The sequence below is a fragment of the Chenopodium quinoa genome, unplaced genomic scaffold (genome assembly GCF_001683475.1).
Source record: "Chenopodium quinoa cultivar QQ74 unplaced genomic scaffold, ASM168347v1, whole genome shotgun sequence".
NCBI lineage: Eukaryota > Viridiplantae > Streptophyta > Magnoliopsida > Caryophyllales > Amaranthaceae > Chenopodium > Chenopodium quinoa.
The window spans coordinates 3140281-3161902 of NW_018743252.1; the positions used below are offsets into that span (position 1 = coordinate 3140281).

The window sequence follows — 21622 nt, forward strand, 5'->3', positions numbered from 1 at the left end:
AAGCCCACAAATATGTTATGATTTGACCATTATGCCCTTTTGCTAAAATTGAGATAATCTCGGTGTAAAAAATGTGGAGCCGTACTGGCTCGCCGGGGGAGACCGGATGGCAGGCCGGAGATGCGGGGGACGCCGGAGGTACGTCGTCGTCGACGGAAAACGAGGTAAGTGACCGCTAAAATTCACGGTTTACCGTCGTAGTGGCTCCGGCGCCTAGGGTGGACGCCCAAACCGTAGCCTGGACGTCCAAGCCGGACGCCAGAACCACCAGAGTGGCGTCCAGGCTAGATGCCCAGACCACCAGAGTGGCGTCCAGCCCAGACGCCCAGACCACCAGACTGGCGTCCTGGGCAGACGCCACTCCACTGGGTGAGGCGGCCCTGCCAGGCGCCAGTCCAGTGGGTGTGGCAGCCCTGGCAGACGCCACCTTTAATAATTAATTTTTATTTTTTCCTTTTTGATTTTGTTATTGTTTTTTATTTAATTTTTTTGTGAAAATAAAAAATCGAAAATGATTTTTTAAAAAAATTCGAAATGGGTTTTTTGTAAATTAAATTTGAAAATTCGAAATAGGTTTTTTTTAAAATTAAATTTGAAAATTCGAAATGGTATATTTTTAAATTTAGTTTGAAAATTCGAATTGGGTTTTTATAAAAATTAAGTTTGATTATATATAATTATGTTTTTTTTGTGTTAATTATGTGGAAATATAGAAATTAAATGTATTATCCGTTAAATGTATTTATTGTAATATATAATTGATGCAGGAATATGGTGGAGACTGAAATGATTACAGTGAGATATTTGGACATGATGGTCCATTCGAAGAAGCTCAACAGGCGATTGATTGGGCAAAACAGGTTGCAATTGCAGCTGGATTTTGCTTGGTAGTAGCAACTCATAAATCTCAACGGGATGGTAGAATGGATCGCATTTTGAGATGTGACCGTTATCGCAAAAGAGAAGAAAGAGATTTTCGTACAGCCACTCGGTTTGACACAAAGCGGAAAGGTTGTGGGTGTGAGTTCAGAGTAAAGGTTCGACAACTACGGAGTCGTGACGGTTGGGAAGTGATAGGTTACTCTAAATGGGGGTATCACAACCATGAGATGATAGTATATGAAGAGGGTCATCGACAACTGAGCGGCTTAAGTCCTGCTGCGAAACTAGTTGTGAAAGAAATGAGTGATGCTCAAGTGAAGCCTGCTAAAATATTAGCATCTGTGTTAGAGAAATTTCCAGAAGACCATCCAAACCGAAGACACATCTACAACGTCAGACAGCAACTCAGGTTTGAACGGTCAGAGGGAAGGAACCCTATACAGCAGCTGCTACACCAGGCACAATCACGTGGTTACCTGTTCTGGTTTGATTCTGATGAAGATACAGCGGAGGTGACTCATCTTTTCCTTGTGCATCCTGATTGTGCTGATATGATCAAGTCTTGGCCATTTGTGATTTTGATCGACTCAACGTACAAGACAAACAAGTACAAGTTCCCTCTGGTTGAGATGGTTGGGATGGCTCCAACGAACCAGAACTTTCTGATTGGTCATGCAATCATCAGGGATGAGACGGCTCCAAGTTATTATTGGGTTTTGGAGAAGATGAGAAACTACATCGGGCCTAATGTTCATCCAGCAGCCATCGTCAGTGACTGTGAGGGAGGTCTCTTTGCCCCCATAGCAGAGCTGTTTCCCGAATCGAACCACTTATTGTGCACATGGCACATCAACAACTGCGTGAAAGTGAAAGCCTACAACCTTTTCAAGAAGAATTTGGAAATGGCAGAGAGATTGGTGAATGGTAAGTGGCGGAAGATCCTACAGGCTACCACAGAGGAAGCGTATGAGCGAGCATTGGCTAACTTCAGGGATTCGTACCAGTGGTGTCCGGCACTGGTGGACTATGTGATGCATCAATGGGTCCCTCATAGGGAAAAGTTTGTCAAATATTGGACAAACCAGGTACTTCATTTTGGGAACACTACAACATGTAGAGTTGAGAGCGCTCATAGAGCTACCAAGGACTGGATTGATTCATCGACCGCTGCTTTGGATACACTGTTCGCTAGACTGAACAAGTCAATTGAAACTCAGAAGAACGACATCAGGAACTCTCTAGAGGACTCCAGACGACGACATGGTACGATGTATAACCATTTTATATTTAAGATTCTCCATGGTCGTGTGTCGCACTACTGCTTGGGGTTGATTCTCACTGAGCTGAACAGGGTGAGGGACTTGGCTGACGAAGTGTATACTCGGTGTGGGTGTACTATTTCAGTAACTCATGGATTACCTTGCGCATGCACCATTCATCGCGTTATTACAGAAGAAAGGGCGTCGTTACATGTTGATCAGGTCCATTCATTCTGGAGGACGCTTGTTATTGGTGAGCATGCAGACAATCAAACGGCCGACCGTGAACAGGAAGAGTTGGAGCAGTTTCGTTCGATGTACGATCGAGTGTCCTCCAGCCATCCTTCTATTATTCGTGACGCTACTCATGTGCTTCATGACATGTTCCACCCGTCTAACTTAGATTATGAGGAACCCGAAGGAGTTGACCGTCCTCGAGGTCGACAACGGCGGAACAGGAGTGCGTTTGAGTATATCCGTGGTCTTGGTCGTGGTCGTTCTCGTGGTCGGACATCGTCATCTAGTCGTAGTCAATCTTCATCGTCTGTGAATATGCCCCTGAGAACTGGTACGTTTTGGTTGTTTTTATTGCACATAGTTTTAAAGTGTTACTCCTATCTTCTTAACTGTCTATAATTAATTATTTGGTGAATAGGAAGAAACGATGTTGATCAGTTTCCGTACAAGGAAAGGATACCTGCGATCATCATGTCGTACTTGGAAGGGTGGAATGATGTAATCGGAGATGGTAACTGCGGATTCCGGGTCGTGGCTTATGTTTTTCAAATGGGCGAAGACAACTACGGTTTGGTGCGTGAGTTGATGTACAGCGAAATTGCCTCTAACCGAAATGTTTATCGTCATGTGTACCAGGATGACTTGGATGGCGCTCTCCGGCGTATCCGGTGGGGAGGTGGACCTTGCGGCGAAAATCATTATTTTGACGCGCCCCTAGATCTGTTTGCCGTTGCAAACATTTACAAATGCGCAGTCATGCATTTCGGCCTGGGAGTGCATAGTCAAGCTTATTATCCTTGTACCACGGTTCTCCCTTGGCGGTCGCGTGAGACTGTCACCACACCGGTCAGAGAGCTAGCTATTGCGTTTCTTGGGTCGTCATACAGACATTTCATCCGACTAGACATGTCAACCGATTTTCCGGTGCCACCGATTATACCTCGGTGGTACAACATTCGCACAGCGAGCGTAGAGGGTTGGGATGCGCTATATAATGACCGGATCCACGAATGGAACACCCTAGCTGCATTTTAGTTTTTCTTGTTTACATTCTTTATTTGTAATCTTATTTGTACGTTGCTCTTTTAATGAGAACATTAATATTTTATATTTTATTGCTTACTGCATTCTATATGTTGCATGGGTAAGTTGCGCGGATCCACGAACGGTTATATCAAAATTTAAAAACAGCACTGATAATATGTTTAAGTTGGAAGCTAAAAGAACAATCTAAAATGTTACAATTTTACAACATAATGTCCAACATAATGCTCTATAAATAAAATACAATAACCATCAGTAATCCCTCCTCGACGACGACTCCCACTGCGCAAGGGTCTGTTCCAGACTATCAACAACAGCTCTCCCTGTTGCACTCATGCTGTCCTTCTCAAGAGAGAGTTTCTGAACGTCTTGCATTATCTTTCCCATCCACTGCATACAACAAAAAACAGAAGATGAAATACAATAACAACAAATAAAACTTAATTAAAAGACAACGATAAATATAATAAAAGACATACCGCTTCCGTGGCAGTAGGCGGTGGCACATAATCATCATCGCTGTGGTCGAGATCAGCGATCAACCTCGGGTGCGAATACCGGTTGAACCATTCCATGTAGTAATGGTCACACATGGGAGTAACCCCAGAGGGCGGCCGCTGCAACTCCGCTGTCCATAATCGAGCCACCATCGGAAACTGGTCCCACGTCCCGGTCATGATATCCGGCCATTCCACGACGTACTCCCTCGACGATGCAGGTCGGACCGCCTTCATCGGGCACGCCGGGGGAGGAGGGACAACTTGGACAAATCCAAGCTGGCGAAGACAACGCTGGGGCATGTACGCCTCGACGATGTCACGATACTGAATGAGTCCCGTGTACAGGGTCTTGGGTACCCTAACACTAGGGTTCGGGCCGAAAGGCATCCAGTTCACCTGTACAATTACAACATATAAAATATAATAACATGAATATAATATGTGCAAATAATAAAATGTAGACTCTATAAATAAACGTTACCTCTAAGGGGGACAGCCTGTCCAGCAATAACCGTATCGATCGGAGGCGGTCAACGGACTTCTTCTCCGAGCGCGGACTCCACGCACAAGCACGCGGCATCCCCTCATCAATAGGAACTGGGTCACGATGTGGTCGCAATGCAGGAAAGTACTCGTATATCCAAGTCTGCAATAGAGTCAGACACCCAGTGATACCTGCCGCGTCAGCCCGACTCGCAAATCCTAGTTGGCGATACAAATACGCCAACGTAGCCGATCCCCAGGAAAACTGGCCTACACTGTCGGGGTCACACGCCTCTACGATGTCGCGTGGCCTGAGCTTGTTTCCGCCGCTCTTATCCGGAAACAAGGTACATCCGAGGAGTAGAAAAACATAAGCACTCAGCTGTGCGTCGGGCGTCCTACGTGCACTCGGGTACAAACACCGCTGCAACACGAATGCGATCTTCACACCTCCGTGTTCCCAAACACCTAGCGCCTCGGTGTACAGTGCAGCCCTGTCCACCGCCAACAACTCCGCCAGCGAATCTGCCTGATCCGCATCAGCCACATCACAAAGTCGTTTACCCTCAACACGAATCCCCAGAATGGCCTCGACGTCATGTAACATGATCGTCATCTCACCGAACGGAAGGTGAAAAGAGTTTGTATCCGGCTGCCATCGCTCAATGAAAGCCGTGATCAGCGTACTGTCAATCTTATCGTGCATGGTGGCAGGAACGTGCTTCACCCCAGTGCCCTCCAGTCGCTCGAACATCTCGCTCTCCGCCGGCCAGGCCTCAGCCCATGTACGCAAAAAACTACAAGTCTTTTCCCGGGTATGACATTTCAACAACCCCGTAACTGAAGGCCTCTCCTGGTCCTCCCAAATACGGGCAGCTATGTGTCCTAGAAAGCTAGGAATCACACTCCCGTCAACAGGCCCACCGGGCACCTCACTCCTAACAACCCAAGAATCATTACCCGCCCTCGACCGTTTCCTGCTTGCCCCAGATACAGTGGACGCAGATGATGTGCCAGATCTACTAACAAACCTACCACCCCTACCCTTACGCACCTCCACCATATGCGTCTCGTACATGTCATCAACACTCTGACTGAATGGACCGTAATCATCATACGGTCCACTGCCATCGTCCACATCCTCATCCTCATCTGCGCCCTCCTCCTGCTCCTCCTCCTGGTCACCCTCCTCAGCATCATCATCGTCATCGTCATCCTCATCCCGACGGTGGATCCGTTCTCTACGAACTGAGGCCGAAATACCACGGGATCTGACATGTCTATGCCCCGACCTCTCCACTGAATAACTTCTACTAAGAAGCTCTATATTCTTCCCCCCACCATGACGACCCTACACAAAATTTTAAAATATATAAACATACAAAAATTTATACGATAAATAATCATCATCGCAAATCAAATACACTAAAAACATACAAATAATTGTAAACAAAATATAAACGTAGAAAAAATACAACGAAATTGAAAAAATTTATAAAAATAAACAACAAAATATAAAAACAATTCAAAATTATATTACAAAAAAAAAAAAAAAAAAAATTAAAAACAATTTTTTAAAAAAATTAAAAAAAAAATAAAAAAAAAAATGGGGGGGGCGCCTTGGCTGGACGCCCAGCCGGCGGTGGTGGCGCCAGATGCAGACGCCGCCACCAGTTGGCTGGCGCCTGGGCTGGACGCCACAGCCACGGCTGCGGCGCCTAGACTAAACGCCACAACCGTGGCGGTGGCGTCCAGCCCAGGCGCCAGCCAACTGGTGGCGGCGTCTGCATCTGGCGCCACCACCGCCGGCTGGGCGTCCAGCCAGGGCGCCCCACCGCGTTCACGGCGGTTTTCCCCCTTTTTTTTTTTTTAAACAAAATATACCTTTCCTCCTTGGGACATCCTTCCCTCCGCCGCCGCCGCCACTTCCTTGCCTTGCCGCCTCGACATTGCCGTTATTTTGAAATTTTTTTTTTAGAGAGGTTGAAAGAAGATGAGCAATGAGAGTGTGAGTGATGAGAGTGTGAGTGTTTTTTTTTAAGGTCAAGGGCAATTTTGGGAAACCAAGTGAATTTTGTGGGCTTTATGTAGTAATTTGTGGGCGATGTTTAACAAATCCCTTAAAAAAACCTTCTACCATAAGAATACAAAATACATCAAAATAAACATTTTAAAACGAAAGGAGTATCATTTTAAAAGTAATATCCCTCTAATTACTTCCTCCGTTCCAAATTAAATGACACGTTTCTTTCATCACATTTGTCAATGCAAAAGTTCAATCGAAAATATCTTTGATTATATTAATGTAAAGAATAATAAAAACTCAATTTTAATTAAATACACATTGAAATAAATTTAACAAAATTCCACATGATTATTATTATTTTTTTTTTTATATACCTGCAAATCATAAATATTAGTTAAATTAAAATTAACAAATAGTGTCAAAAGTCAAAACGACACATCTAATTTAAAACGGAAAAGTATTGGAGGTGAGAATTACTCGCGATAGAGAGGAATCAAAGGATGGATGATACTTCGTATAAAATTTTGTACGATGGTTGTGAATCTTGTGATGGTGTTACCGTCTTACATTAGGACAAGATAACTTTCCAATATAAGGGGAAGAACAATAGCCTTCGAACATTTTGGATGGTTAGCAAGCTTATGACGTGTCTCGCTCTTCTGCTTCAGTTCAACATTTTTACAGTAAGGGCACACTCTCTGCATCTTCTTCGTCCTCAACACCACCAAACTCCTGCTCACTTGCCATAGTAAGTACAACAAAACTTTGATTGTTCTCCCTTTTTTCATATGATTTATTTTAGTTTTTTGTTTATAATATTTACTAAATTCCTGTTTTCGAAATTATTGAGTTGATTGAATTATTCAGTAACATAATTGATGTCTTAGTCAAATTGATCACTTGTTTGAATAATGAATTGGCGGATTATGTAATATTTGAGACTGAAATTCCATATTTTAATTTTTTTTATTTGATTATTCTTGTAGAAATGGTTTGGAGGAAGAGGATTTTTGTAGATGATCACGGGGAATAAGATCGAATAAGTTCTTGGTTTATGCAGCCGACCCAATCTTTTGGAAATAAGATTTTGGTATCGTCGTTGATGTCGTTTTTGTAGAAGGATTGATGAAGTTAATTGATGTATTGTTATATATTGATGTGAACGAAGTTGGTTGAGTTAATTGAATTTTGTATTAAAAAATTAGGTTATTACACAATGACAAGTTCTAGGAGAAACACCAAGTTTTGTGATAAAGCAAGTGCTGCTAGTGGGAGTTCTGCTGGTACTAGTAGTGAACATTTTGATCATGAAATCGCGCAACTCACAAAGCTTAGATCAGGACCTAATGAGTATATTAGTAAATTGATTGGTGGAAAGAATAAGGATTGGATTTCGCCAGTGAAAATGTTGGCTGCCCGTGAGAGTAATTGTTTTCAAAAATCAAAATTCTCAATGGCAGATGGTTGTCATATGCTTAGTAGATATTTGCCTGTTAATGGACCTTACTTGGTGGACCAAATGGAAAGCTGTGCATATGTCTCGCAATTTTCGTCTGACGGTTCATTGTTAGTTGCAGGATATCAGGTATTCTCTTAGTTACTTGTACGAATGTGGCTGACCAATATGGTTTATCAGTTTAATAAGTATTGAGTTTTGATCTTCTAATTATGTTTTTTTTTTTTTTTTTTTTTTTTTTTTTTTTTTTTTTTTTTTTTGGACATAGGGAAGTCACATTAGGGTATACAATGTTGAAAAAGGGTGGAAGGTTCAGAAGGATATATTGGCTAGGAGCTTGCGTTGGACGGTCACTGATACATCTCTATCTCCTGATAAACGCTATCTTGTAAGTTTGTGAAATTTATGTGATTTGGTGTGAAAAAAAAACCCTTTTAGGTATGTGTTTCTTATAGGACAACCATTTTACTTCTCTAAGAGGAACCCTTAAACCGTATGATTATCTAAATTGATTGTTTTGACCCTGTAGAGGTGTAGATTCCCTGCACAGTTATTGTCCCCACCAGATTTGGAAGGGAAAAAACCGTCATTTTAATCGTCTTGATATGGAAATCACAAGAAACCATCTTTTGAATAACTTAGTATATTTTTAGTTGTTAACGACAAATTTTCCTACATTTATAAATGTATAATCATTAAGAAAAAAAATGCATAATCATTATCATTAAATTTTGTTTTTAAAAAATTCAAAGTTAGACAAGGTTTGATCCCAAATGTTAGAATTATGTCCTTTTGATCTTATACAAATGGAGTATAATCATGTGCATTCTTGAATGGCAAGTTACTTCATCTGTATTTTGACTAAATCTGTTAGATACTAATGCCATGGATGTTGAATGTCTTATACATGATTTGCATATTGTGTATGCTGAAAAGTATTTGTATTTGTTTTTGGTAAACATCTCTTCTAAACTAGTTCAATACGTTGCTCATTCTTGATTTAAGGTAGTGATTACTTATTAATGCATTCTTGTTAATTCATGTTAGCTTTTACTACCGCCACACTGTTTTTTTGTGTCTGCTATGCCATTAAGTCACTCTCATGAATCATGATCTACCACTTTCTTTTTATACACTTCAGATCAAATTATTATCTTTTGGTTGTTTATTCAATCTCCATTTTGAATAATGCTAGAGAAACTTGACGGTGACTATTCTCAGCTACCCATGTCGTAGTTGGTCTTATTTTATGTTGATATATGCATTGAAACTTTGAAAGTAACTAGACTACTCTGGTATGGTTAAAATTTCTTTGCACTTGAACGCTGTTGCAGCTTAGTTTATTGGAAGATCATGGACAGTAACCTGTTTTTTAGGCTATGTAAAGATCAAATGAATTCATGATAGTTTAACTATATGCTATATCATCTTTGGCTACAGATATTATACTGTATCAAGCTGACTGGTTTAATTTAATTGTTTTCCATATTTTTCAGTTAAACTTTAGATTAACAGCTTGCATGACCTGTGTTAGTATGTTACTCAACCTTATCATTTCATCTCAAGCTTCCTACATGTATACTTGTTGCTCCAACGTGGGTGTGCACTCTTGACACTTATTATTTGACTGAAAATTTGCAAAATATTTGTCCTCAACACTACTAGCCTAGTCTAAGTTAACTAGTGCACGACACAACTCTGACGGGACTCATTAAGTAACAAGGGTCATTGTCGTACAAAAGTCATTGCCTTTGTCTTTTTAAGTAATGGAAGCTTTTTGCATTAAACTATTAATTGTCCATTGAAATTATGTATATCTATGAGTTCATAAGTCCAAAGAGAACAATATGTAAAGAACTTATGGATGAGGGAGGGGTATTTTAGGTGATATCTTTATAAGTTAGTTATGGATAGCTTGGGAATAAATTAGGAAATACTTTCAATAAATATAGGGAGAGGGAAACCTGTTGAAGATTATTGCAATGTTATTTTGGGAGAGGGCAAACCTCTCAAATGCTTGTACCTTTCCATCTTTATTGTTTTACAGATTATTTCAATCAAGCTTCATCTTCTTCTTTTAATCCGCACATTTCACCTTTTAAATTTGTCCAAAGCTATTTTAATTTATATCATGATACTGTAAAGAAAATGAGTAAAGAGGAAGAGCAAAATATGAAGGATTTATTGTATTAAAGAACTAAAAAATAGCGTAACTAATAGCTAATAGTATTAATTAAATAGCTTAAGCATTGATACAATTCCAAGAGTTTTGCGGTTACTCGTTTAGGAAGTAAGAGTAAACATGCTTTCGGAATCATCCCACCACTCTCCACTCCTTACACTTGCATCATTCTCACACTATTATTAACATTTATACTATATTCCTTTGTTACCATTAGCTTCCTTTCCGAGTCACATTTATAAAATTTCATAAGATATGTGGAATCAATCAATCAATCAAAGCCTTAATCCTATAAGTGGGGTCGGCTACATGAACCAAATTTGATTATTCCATATAATCATTAACAAAGATCCTCCTCCTCCATCCTTTACGATCCAATGCCTAATCATCATGCACATCCATATACTTCATATCCTTCCTAACTCCTTCCAACCAAGTCATTTTTGGTCTCCCTCTCCCTCGTTTAACCCCTCCATGGTCCCACTCTTCCACTCTTCGTATCAGTGCACCCTCGGGTCTCCGTCTTACATGCCCAAATCAGACGATTTTCCCTTAATTTGTCTGCACCACACCTACCTTCTTGCGAATAACCTAATTTCTGATTCTATCACTTAGAATGTTCCCGCACATCCACCTTAACATTCGCATTTTTGTAACCTCTGACTTTTTTAATGTGCTCCTTCTTAGAAGCCCAACATTCTGTACCGTAAAGCAACACTGGTTTTATGGCAGTCTTGTAGAATTTTCCCTTCATTTATAAGGGAATGCTTCAGTCGCGTAACATTCCCGTGGCCGCTCTCCACTTAAGCCACCCCGACTTAATCCTGTGGGCCACGTCTTGATCAATGTCACCATTTTTCTAGATGGTCGACCCAAGATATTTTAAACATTCGCTCATGGTCAAGTCCTTTCCATCTAAACTCACCATCTCATTGCTTGATTCCCTCTGAGTACCAAAGCGGCATACCAAATATTCAGTCTTACTCCGACTTAGCTTAAACCCTCTAGATTCCAACCTTTGCCTCCATTGCTTTAATTTGATCAGAACGATATCATCCGCAAACAACATACACCATGGGATTTCATCTTAATTGGTCTAGTTACTTCATCTAGGACCGTTGCAAAAAGGAAAGGGCTTTATGCAGACCCTTGATGCAATCCAATTGTAATAGGAAAATCTTTTCTCAACCCTCCACATGTCCTCACATTTGTTGACACATCTCAATACATATCCTTAACCAGGTCCACGTACCTTCGTGGGATACCTTTCTTCAACATTGCCTACCAAAGTACCTCTCTTGGCAACTTGTCATATGCCTTCTCTAAATCAATAAAGACCATATGAAGATCCTTCTTCTTTATCCTATAAAACTCCATTATTTGTCCTATCAAATGGATTGCTTCCATAATGGATTTCCCTGGTATAAAACTAAATTAGTTATTCGAAATGCTTGTGCATGCCCTCAACCTATGTTCAATCACTATTTCCCACAACTTCATAGTGTGGCTCATAAGCTTGATCCCTCGATAGTTAGAACTATCTTGAGCGTCTCCTTTGTTTTTATAGATCGAAATCAAGGTGCTCTTCCTCCAATCTTGCGGGATCCTTGTAGCACTCCATATCTTGTTAAAGAGGTTTGTTAACCAATCAATACCAGTCTTACCCAAATACCTCCACACGTCTATCAGTATACCATCAGGGCCAACCGCCTTCTTAGGCTTCATCTTCTTCAGTGCAATCTCCACCTCTACTCTCCTAATCCTCCGTACATACTCCATGTTGATTTCTTCATTACTCAGAGGTATCTCCCGTCGCTATGCCATTACTTCCATTAAACAATTTATTAAAGTACCCCTTCCACCTGTCCTTGATGTCCTCATCTTGTACTAGAACAACTTGGTTCTTATCTTTGACACACTTTACCATGCCAATATCCTTCCTTGCCTCTTGTCTTCTCTTCGCCATCTTATAAATGATCTTTTATCACTCCTTGGAGTCGAGCTTTTCATAAACCTCCTGATAAGCTTTTTCTTTCGCTTGGCAAACATCTGTCTTTGCCTTACTTTTAGCCTCCTTATACGCTGCAAAGGTTTCGTCGCTCCTACATTTTCCCAGGGCTTGATAACATTCCCTTTTTTGCTTAATTACTACTTTCACCTCTTCATTCCACCACGAAGTATCTCGCTGCATCGAAGTTCTCTACCTTGATTCTCCTAAGACCTCTTTGGCCACTCTCAAGAAACAGTTTTTCATCCGTAACCAAGTTATGTCTGGATCCATATCTCCATCCCAATCCGCCTCCTTAACTACCTTTTCTGTAAAAACTTTAGCATTTGCATCCCTTAAAGTCCACCATCTTATCCTTGGCTCCTCTTGTCAATCATAACCAAAAGCCGGTGTTGGTTTACCACAATCTCGCCTGGTATGACCTTGCAGTTTAAGCAACTTTGTCTATCCGTGCTCCTTGTGAGCAGGAAGTCTATATGTGTTGCATTTGCTCCACTTCGAAAAGTTATCAAGTACGAATCTTGCTTCTTAAACCAAGTATTAGCCAAAATTAAATCATATGATTGGGCAAAATCCATAATAGCCTCACTACCGGGCGTCCCTCTGCCCATACCCAAAGCCTCCATGAACCCTCACGAAGCCATCTCGGCTCACCCCAACATGCCCATTGAAATTACCTCCAGTATATAATTGGACATCCCTGTACCACCTCATCTAAATCCTCCTAAAATTGTCGTTTCTCTTCTGCACCTAAACCAACTTGGGGAGGAGAAGCACTAATAACATTCACAATCTCCTTGCCACATAGCAATTTCACCCTTATCAACCTCTCATTCTTCCGTTAGACCTCGATTACCTCTTTCGACAACCTTTCATCAAAAATCACACTAACTCCATTCCTAGCTCCACCATCAGTCCTATTGCTCGTTTTCTATTCAACGTACTAAACCTTATACCCCAAAACCAAGCCTCGAGCTCCTTCTCCGGTCCACCTTGTCTCTTGGAGGCACATAATGTTTACCTGTCTTCTACCACTTCTGTTGATTTCTTCGTAAGAGACCTCCCATTCCAGAATCCAATCCGCAAACTAGAGTCCTTCCTCACACGCTCCCTTCTACCATGCTCACTAGTACCACGCTCTCATGCCCCCACTTGCAAGCCCTTGGTCATTTGACACCACACATGCATGGGTAATGTGGCCCGTCGCTTCCTGGCGACAACCTAGCAACCCTTGCATACTTATCACAATCTAGGAAGTGTAGCACGTTGCTCAGTAGGGGACGCCCCCACCAAAATATCAGTTTCGCTCATGTCATGGGATGTGACAAAGTTTTACACTAGCTGTCAATGGCCTACCGATACCCTCCAAACCCACTAGCGGAGTTATAAGATATCTGGAATGGACAAGGATTTTTTCTGTTGATTATTTGCTAATAGTCTTTGCAAGTAATTCTATTCTTGATTACAAAATGAACTTTTACACTATGCAAATCTTATTTTATGAGAGAGGGAGGTAGGGAAATGCTTATAGTGTGGGAAACCGAGGAGAGGAGAGGAGTGGGGAAAAAAATTGAATAAATTTAGTGAAATTGATAGTGTGTAGTAGAAATTACAGATGATAAAAAATAAAAAATAAATAAATAAATAAATAAAAAAAAAAAGCCATCAAATGATAAATAAAAGCCATCAGATAATGAATGAGCAATCAGACTAAGAATATGGAAAGAACTAGGCATGAGGATATTTCTAACTTTCAGATGTTCTGTTCTTGTTTGTAAGTTTCAATATTTAAAATTGTTTTGATAGGCTATGAACAAAAATATGTGAAAATATTCATGCTGGTTAACTTATTTCAGACTTTAGATAATGTACTCACTGTCTCTCAATACCCTATTCGTTTCTTTTGATCACTTTTTCCAACACAGTTTGATCATCAACACTTAGATTATCCATTAGTAAAAATTAAAACTAATTGATTTATTGACATTATACATTGAGATTAAGCCAACAACATTATTGTTATAGTATTTTTTTTTTTTTCGTTTGTATACTAATAAAGTTTGGTAAAAGTAAGGGGGTGTTTGGTTTAACAAAGAGAAAGAGAGAGTTTAAGAAATGGAAAATAAGAGAAAGGAATCTTGAGCCCTTAGATTTAGGTAGCTGTTTTTTTTTTTTTAAATAAGAATGATCATCTCCCACCACCATTATTAGCCCCTTCAACCTCCTTCACCACCACCTATCCTTCTACCTACACTTCCACCATACAACCACCTCTCCTTCCTTTTATTTGCCTCATTATTGTCGCCGTCTGGCTTCCCTCGCTGTCGCCGCCCTCTTGATGCCCCGACTGTCATCAATGTTCTTATTTCTCTATCTTTTTAAATGAAAATGTTTAATTCTGGTGGCTTTCGGGGGCCGGTGGGCTGGTTTATGGGTTGGTGGGTTGATCTTAGTTGGGTTTAGGGTGGTTGAGTGGGGGTGGGTTTCGGGTGGGTTTTTGGTAGCTTCAAGTATGGGGTGGGTGAGAGGTGGTTTTGGGGGTTGATGGGGGTGGGTGGTGCAGGTTTTGGGTGGCTGTGGTGGGGTTTTGAGTGGGCATGAGGTGTACCAGTGGGGGCAGCAACGACGATGCCAGTGCATATTTTGGCGTTGTGGTGGTTTGGCGGTGCCGTTAGAGGTGGTGTTGGGTGGTGCTGATGAGGCGATGAGTAGTGTGGTTGGCAGTGTTTTAGGGTAGTTCAAGAAAGGGAATGGAAATAGCATGGGAAGTGGGGAATCAAAGTAGAGGACTATAGGGTAAATGGAGAGGGTAAGGGGAATGATTAAAATGTTATTATAAACAACAACGGGAATTAGCCTAGTTCATTATCTTTCCCTTTGATCATTACCCCATACCAAACACCCCCTAAATATGTATGTAGTTAGGTATTGTGGCACAAAGGGACTATCAACCTAATTCGCGATTTGTTATCTTCATTGAGTTTTATGCTCATGTTGCCATGGTTACTAAATCTTCTAGATCCTAATAGATTCACTATGGTGTAAAAATATTGTCGTCTCATTTTGGCTATTACCATGTCTATACTAATTTTTGTTCATGTCATCCATCTAGCTAACATAGATTTGGTATTTGTAAGTGCAGGTTTATTCAAGTATGTCACCCATTGTTCATATTGTTGACGTGGGATCTTCAGTTACAGAGTCTCTTGCAAATGTTACGGTATGTCTCAAATTATGTCAGAAGTGGCTTTTGGAGTTTTGGTTCATTCATGATATGTTTCTCTTACATAAAACAGATTAATAAGATTACTAACTTATATTTTGTTTACTGATTAATGGATAGATGAGTTTCCAAATTTGGTGGTTTTTTACTTATTTATTTATTTATTTATTTATTATTTATAATAACCCTATTATTTTCATGTCTTGTTTGACCCATTGTGGCTTCATCCCTTTTAAATTTTTGAACATGGAGGTCACTCATGCTCAACAAAGTTTTAGAGTGATGGCAAGAGTGTCAGAGGGAGGGTTGGAGCTTGGCAGAAGCAACTGACTCATCCCCCTTTTTTTAAGTTTTTGGTTATAACCCTTAGAGGGTACATTGTACTTTATGGTTGAACTGCTTAAATTTTGTCATTATAAGTAAATTTCAGTTATTTCTCTTAGAGGATGCCTTCTCTATGGTTTTCACATTGTAAATAATATTTCTTTAGAAAGGTGAATATTATAAATTTCTATTTTCTAATATTTTGTATTTTGTACAAGTTCTTTTGGCAAATATCAATTTTCTTACAATTTCTGTGAAATTGGGTATTAGGGATCGCTAAGATAAACAAAATTGTGCATTATGTATGCTGCAGCAATAATTTCTAGATTCATTTATCTCATTATTACTTATTTAAAGTCCCAAATAGCTAAGATCTTATATGAACATAGAAACTGATAGATGTACTGAGCATAAACTTAAAGATTCTCAGTCAAAAAAAAAAAAAGGTAGGCTAATACTTGATATTGATGAATACAGCTGTACAGTTAAGTCTTAATCCTGGAGTAGCAAACTGTAGTTTCTAGGTTGACAACAATTTATGTCAATGTTCATCATCAATTTGTTCAAAGTCTTATCCTGATCTTTCTTTCTATACCAAAGCTATATTCCAACCTATATAATATTAATTCTTTTGCTTTCAGTGCTAAACTATTGGCTTATGCTATACAGATATAATTCATCATTAAATTTTTATATGTAATACTGCATCAGGAAATTCATGAAGGTCTGTACTTATCAATAGTCGATGGTGAAGACAATGGAAATAGCTTTAGTATCTTCTCTGTAAAGTTCTCAACAGATGGCCGAGAGATTGTGGCTGCAAGCAGTGATAACTCTATATATGTCTATGATCTTGTAGCGAACAAGCGAACTCTCCGAATACATGCACATGAGGTATTTTGGCTTTTCTATAAGTCTTATGATTTACTTATGCTGTGTGAGCCTTTTTCAATTATGTTCTGAGGTTTGTGTCTTTGTCTTGAGGAAGCTTCAAAGTCTTATATCTTTGATTTTCCTGGTTAATACATTGGTTGTATACATTGGCCTTCATCCTAAAGTTATTGTATTTTCTGTTATGGTATGTCCAGAAAATTTCCACTTCTGAATATGCATGCAGTAAACTTTTAAACTTCCTGATTCGCCCTTTTATATAAAGATAATACTCATTAGAAAATGTTATTGTGGTGATTGACAACTGAAAAGGCTGAATGGAGATTTCTTCTCTTGGTCTGGATACTGCTCTGCTGGTTTATGTTAGATTTTGGTTGCTTAAGCTGTGGTATTAGTGAACTTTGAAAGTCTCTTATTTACTTTAAGCTTCATCTACTCTCTCATTTTTTAAAACAAGGTTTGACTCTGTAAACATAAGCAGAATGTGTGAATTTAGCCTCATAGTTTTCTTGTATTTTGTTAGATTTTATCTTTTGTATTACTTTTACAAAAGTGTGTTGTGGATTGTCTGTTTCAGGAAGATGTTAATACTGTGTGCTTTGCTGATGAATCTGGTCATCTGATATATTCTGGAAGTGATGATAGCCTCTGCAAAGTAAGCCGCTTTCATTGTTTTTGCTTAGATAATTTGGCATCCATATTCGTATCTAGAAGCGAGTCTAGAATGTTTGGACATTTGGTTTTATTCTTGGGAAAATTTCACATACCGCATACCTTTTTCAATTTCACGTGAATACTTGCACCAGTCTTCACAGTATTATTTATAAAGTTTCTTTTTTTAATTTTTTTTTTTTATTTGGGGATCGAGATAGTAAATGATGTTTTTGTATGTTCCAATTGCTTTATTAATGACAATGAAGGAAAACTACAGCCCTCGACTAATATAGCCCTTTTCAATATCTAATCAACCAAAACAAACTACAAGCAGAGAGCTTGGGCATCATGGAACTTCAATAGCAAGTAGTCCAAAGGAGGGAACCTAGCAACCTGTTGAATTTTCTGTTGGTTCAAAGCAGATTTGCAGAAAATATAGGAAGACTATATTACTTTAATGGTCATTTTTCATCATCTGCTTCTTTACTGTATTTCTTTACTGTAGGAATTTGTATTGCTGATTTTTTTTTTTTCGTTCAGATTCCTCTTCCCTGGTATTTTCTTTTTTAATGCTTTTCGGTGTTCACTGTCCTTAAATTATGCTGGTAAAACCGTACTGAGGGGCTAGAGAGATTTTTAAAGTGCAGTTCAGTTCTTGTTTCAAATAAGTGAGGTTATCTGTTAATGTATTTGAATTAGATTCTTTCTCCTAATTGGAAAATTCGCTGTGTTTAGTTTAGGCCAATGTTTCTAGGTGTATGAAATCTGGTGATTGAATTAACCTTACTCCTGCAAGTGTTTATGTTCTTAGTAGAGGCAGAATTGATATTAGGTCATTGGCGGCTTGCTGATGCTGGGTGAGAGCAGTGACTTGTAGGTGAGTGTTGATGGGGGCGCGGGGGACTTACTTTTTGAGAGATAGTGGGGGAACTTACTTTGTGACAGATAGTCTAAGAAACTGATTACACCTGTGAGGTTGGAATAGGGGATAGATTTTCTGGTGAAAGAGGAGATAAAGGTTGATAAGATATTCTTAAAGGTGAAGATAAAGGGTAATTAATTGTTTCATTGTTTAATCTTATTAATTGGATTAAAATGATTGTAAAATTCTATCCGGGGAATATTCGTAAGCATTTTCCAAATGACAAGGCTCCTCAAAATGTAAAGCTTTGAGTCTTTTTTATTTTGTAACTCTTTTTTTTTTTTTCTTTTTTTTTTTTTTTTTTTTTTTTTTTTAATAACTAAAAGAATTTATTTGTCAATTACTATTATATTCTGTTCAAAGAAGCTGGACCTGAAATTACAAACCTGTCGTTTAAACTATTTTGTAAATAATTCTTGTGTTTCTTATTTAGTTATTAGTCATGTATGTTAAGCTGAAGTTCTGGCCTTTCTATTTCACATTATGACCAGTTCTAAATTTGTGTCCAAGTATGGAATATGGATGCTTTTGGTCATGCAAGAATTTAATGAATGTCATGTCTTGTACTGCCATTTTCATGTCTTTGTTTGATACTGATCTTAACCAAATTAAAGTGCATCTTTATTTTAGGTGTGGGATAGGCGTTGCCTCACATCAAGATGTCAACCTTCTGGAACATTAATTGGTCATCTAGAAGGCATTACATTTATTGACAGCCGTGGTGATGGACGTTATTTTATATCCAATGGGAAAGATCAGACTATCAAACTGTGGGATATTCGTAAAATGTCTTCTAACTCTGCATGGTAAATTTAATAACCACCAAATAACATGATACATCCTTTCTTATACAAGCATATTTTTGTTTTTTCGCTACAATTTTAATTAGAAAAGTCCAGAAATTTTATAAAAAGGTTATGTCCCCTATTTTTATGCTTCAAAGCCTTAATCTTAAATTGATACAGACCTCCTAATATGTAGACTTGTAGAGTATTGAAAGTAAAACTTGAACTATCATTGGCATTGTACTAAGAGATCTTTTCGGTTAGTTCTAAAGTTGTGTTACTGTATATAGTCTACATGCTTGTTGAGCATAACAATTTTTTGCTTTGTGATTATTTCAGTGCTACTACACCAAGAAACTATGATTGGGATTACAGATGGATGGATTACCCTGAAGAGCTTAAGAAGTTAAGACACCCAAATGACCAATCTCTAGCAACATATAGAGGACATTCAGTCCTTCGCACTCTAATACGTTGCCACTTCTCCCCGGAATACAGGTAATTAATTTCTTCTATCTTGTCAGGATTCAAGAGATCTGTAACAGTTTTACGTTACTACAATTTGTTGCCTAGTCAATTAGTTTTGTTTGAAACATTTTGAGGATATAAAATGCTTTGGCTAGAAATCAAAATTTTAATTTTTGGTTGAAAGATATTCTGTAATTGACTCTAATTATCCTTCTCGAGATGATAGGGGCCAGTTAGAGCTTGAGGTACAAGTGCCTGCTGAAATAACTGCTCTGTTGCTGCCACAACAGCACCTTAGCTTCTGTATAATTGAGAGTTCTAAATTTTCCTATATCAGGAACAAGCTCATTTCATGTCAGCAGAAATCTAAAATTGAATTTTTTTAACCAAGTTTGTTGTGATATCGAAATGACTGATTTATAACATTTAAGGATTTTTTAATATTCCGTATCATGGACGTTACACACTAAGCAAGTGAAATCACTTGGCGAAGTTCTCCTTGCATCTATGCTATTCATGGGAGTGAACTGGTTATATTATTTGATGGTATATTGGTGAAAATAATTCAACATATATGGTAGCAGGGATTTTTATTTTTACCTTGTGGTTGCCATTTTATTTGTTTTGTGGTGTTGGTCAAGTAGTATCTTTTTGCTTTAGATTCTAATGCTTGTGTTTGCTTGTTGCAGCACTGGTCAAAAATACATTTACACTGGATCAAATGATGGGACTGTCTATATCTATGATTTGGTAAGTATTGATTTTTTCCTCTTGTGCATAATGAAATTTATTCTGGACCTGACATATTATAACCTTCATAAAAAGTTTGCAGTCCCATGAACAAGAGTGGTGTTCAATTAAAAAAATAAAATAATATAATCTAAAATTAAAATTGAAATTCTAATTAGGAAGACATTTTAGTAAATCCTTTTATGCTATGCAACGTCTTGAGGGCAATCTGATTCAGCCTTGTGAGTGTTAAGCATTCCGTTAACAATCAATAATTTGTTTTCTCTCGATATTTCTTTGCTTTATGCTATCTCTAAAAGTTCTTCTAAGAATTGATGATTAAGTCTGTGTACATAGGCATGTTCTAATTTCTCATTGAGGCTTCTTTACATATGTTTAATCTACGAAACAATGAGATAGCACAGAGCTCATCTGAAAAGTTTACATCTCTAGACCATGTTACGAAATAAAACTCCAATTATATTAAGATCCCACGTTTTTGGACTCGCAATATTGACCTTATAAAATGAAAGGGGGAACTCATTGCATTGGGATGTCAGTATTTCTTCTGTGACAACAAATTTGCTTTACTTAAACTTATCTCTTTTCTACTTAACTAGGTGACTGGAGCATTGGTTTCCAAACTCAGTCATCATGAAACTACAGTGAGAGACTGTTGCTGGCACCCTTACCTCCCAATAGTCATAAGCTCATCATGGGATGGGATGGTTATCAGATGTGAATTTCGAGGCGATGAAGTAAATCCGCCTCCTCTTAAGCGAAGACGTCGTAGAAGATACTTGATATAAACTTAGCATTGGCCGTGGATCAAGCGCACTGACTTTATAACAAGAGTTGTAAATTCTGATGACACTGGTTTGTAGATTATAGATATTGTGTTGTAACGTATGCTGGTTTTTTTTCTTCTTTTAAACTATTTCCATGGATAATGTTAGAAGATATCATAATTCCTTAATTATGATAATCTTAACTAAAATCCCAGCCTATCGCCTATGTAAGCAAAATGCACAAAACAAAAAAATAAAAGGCTGTTTTCTTGTTAAAATAAATGCACAAAACCGCTATTTAAATGACGGTAGGTTGGGAATTTTGTTAAAAAAGGTCATAATTAAAGAACTTAATTGATATATTCTATCATTTTGTATGGATATTGTTTATTTTTTATGGCACTAAAGTCATGTATCTTGACTTGTTTGTTCCTTGCTATTGTCTTGAAAGCCTATTGTAAATGTAATCCAGGAACCATCCTGAGAATATGATCCAAAACTAACTACTTCCTTGGGTTATTTTTAAGTGACATACTAGCTTCCGTGTATAGTATTAGAAGCATTATAAGTTATGGGTGGCAATTCGGGTCAGCAGGTCGGGTTCGGGTCAGATTTCGGATTGTGCTTAAAACTATCAAAAATAGTGTAAAACTGAATATTGTTACGAAATATGGAATTTAGGTCAAATCGGATCGAATTCGAGTTGCTCGGGTTTGAGTTGGGTTCAGGTTCGAGTTTCTCTCAATAACTTCGGGTTGGGT

At 38.6% G+C, this 21622-nt stretch overlaps 1 protein-coding gene across 2 annotated transcripts; it reads left to right on the forward strand.

Annotated features, from left to right (window-relative positions):
- Nucleotides 1-6983: 6983 nt before the first annotated feature.
- On the forward strand, nt 6984-21391 carry LOC110735026 (LEC14B homolog). 2 transcript variants are annotated; one of them, XM_021915147.1, is made up of 11 exons: nt 6984-7179; nt 7418-7521; nt 7637-8016; nt 8156-8275; nt 15220-15297; nt 16336-16518; nt 17093-17170; nt 18722-18897; nt 19216-19374; nt 20034-20094; nt 20694-21391. In XM_021915147.1, exons 3-11 carry the CDS (start codon nt 7648-7650, stop codon nt 20880-20882), a joined length of 1413 nt encoding a protein of 470 aa, XP_021770839.1. In that variant the 5' UTR covers nt 6984-7179; nt 7418-7521; nt 7637-7647; the 3' UTR covers nt 20883-21391. The 2 variants fall into 2 exon arrangements, with proteins under 2 accessions (XP_021770839.1, XP_021770838.1); XM_021915146.1 differs by having other exon boundaries at nt 7418-8016.
- The last annotated feature ends 231 nt before the right edge of the window (nt 21392-21622 follow it).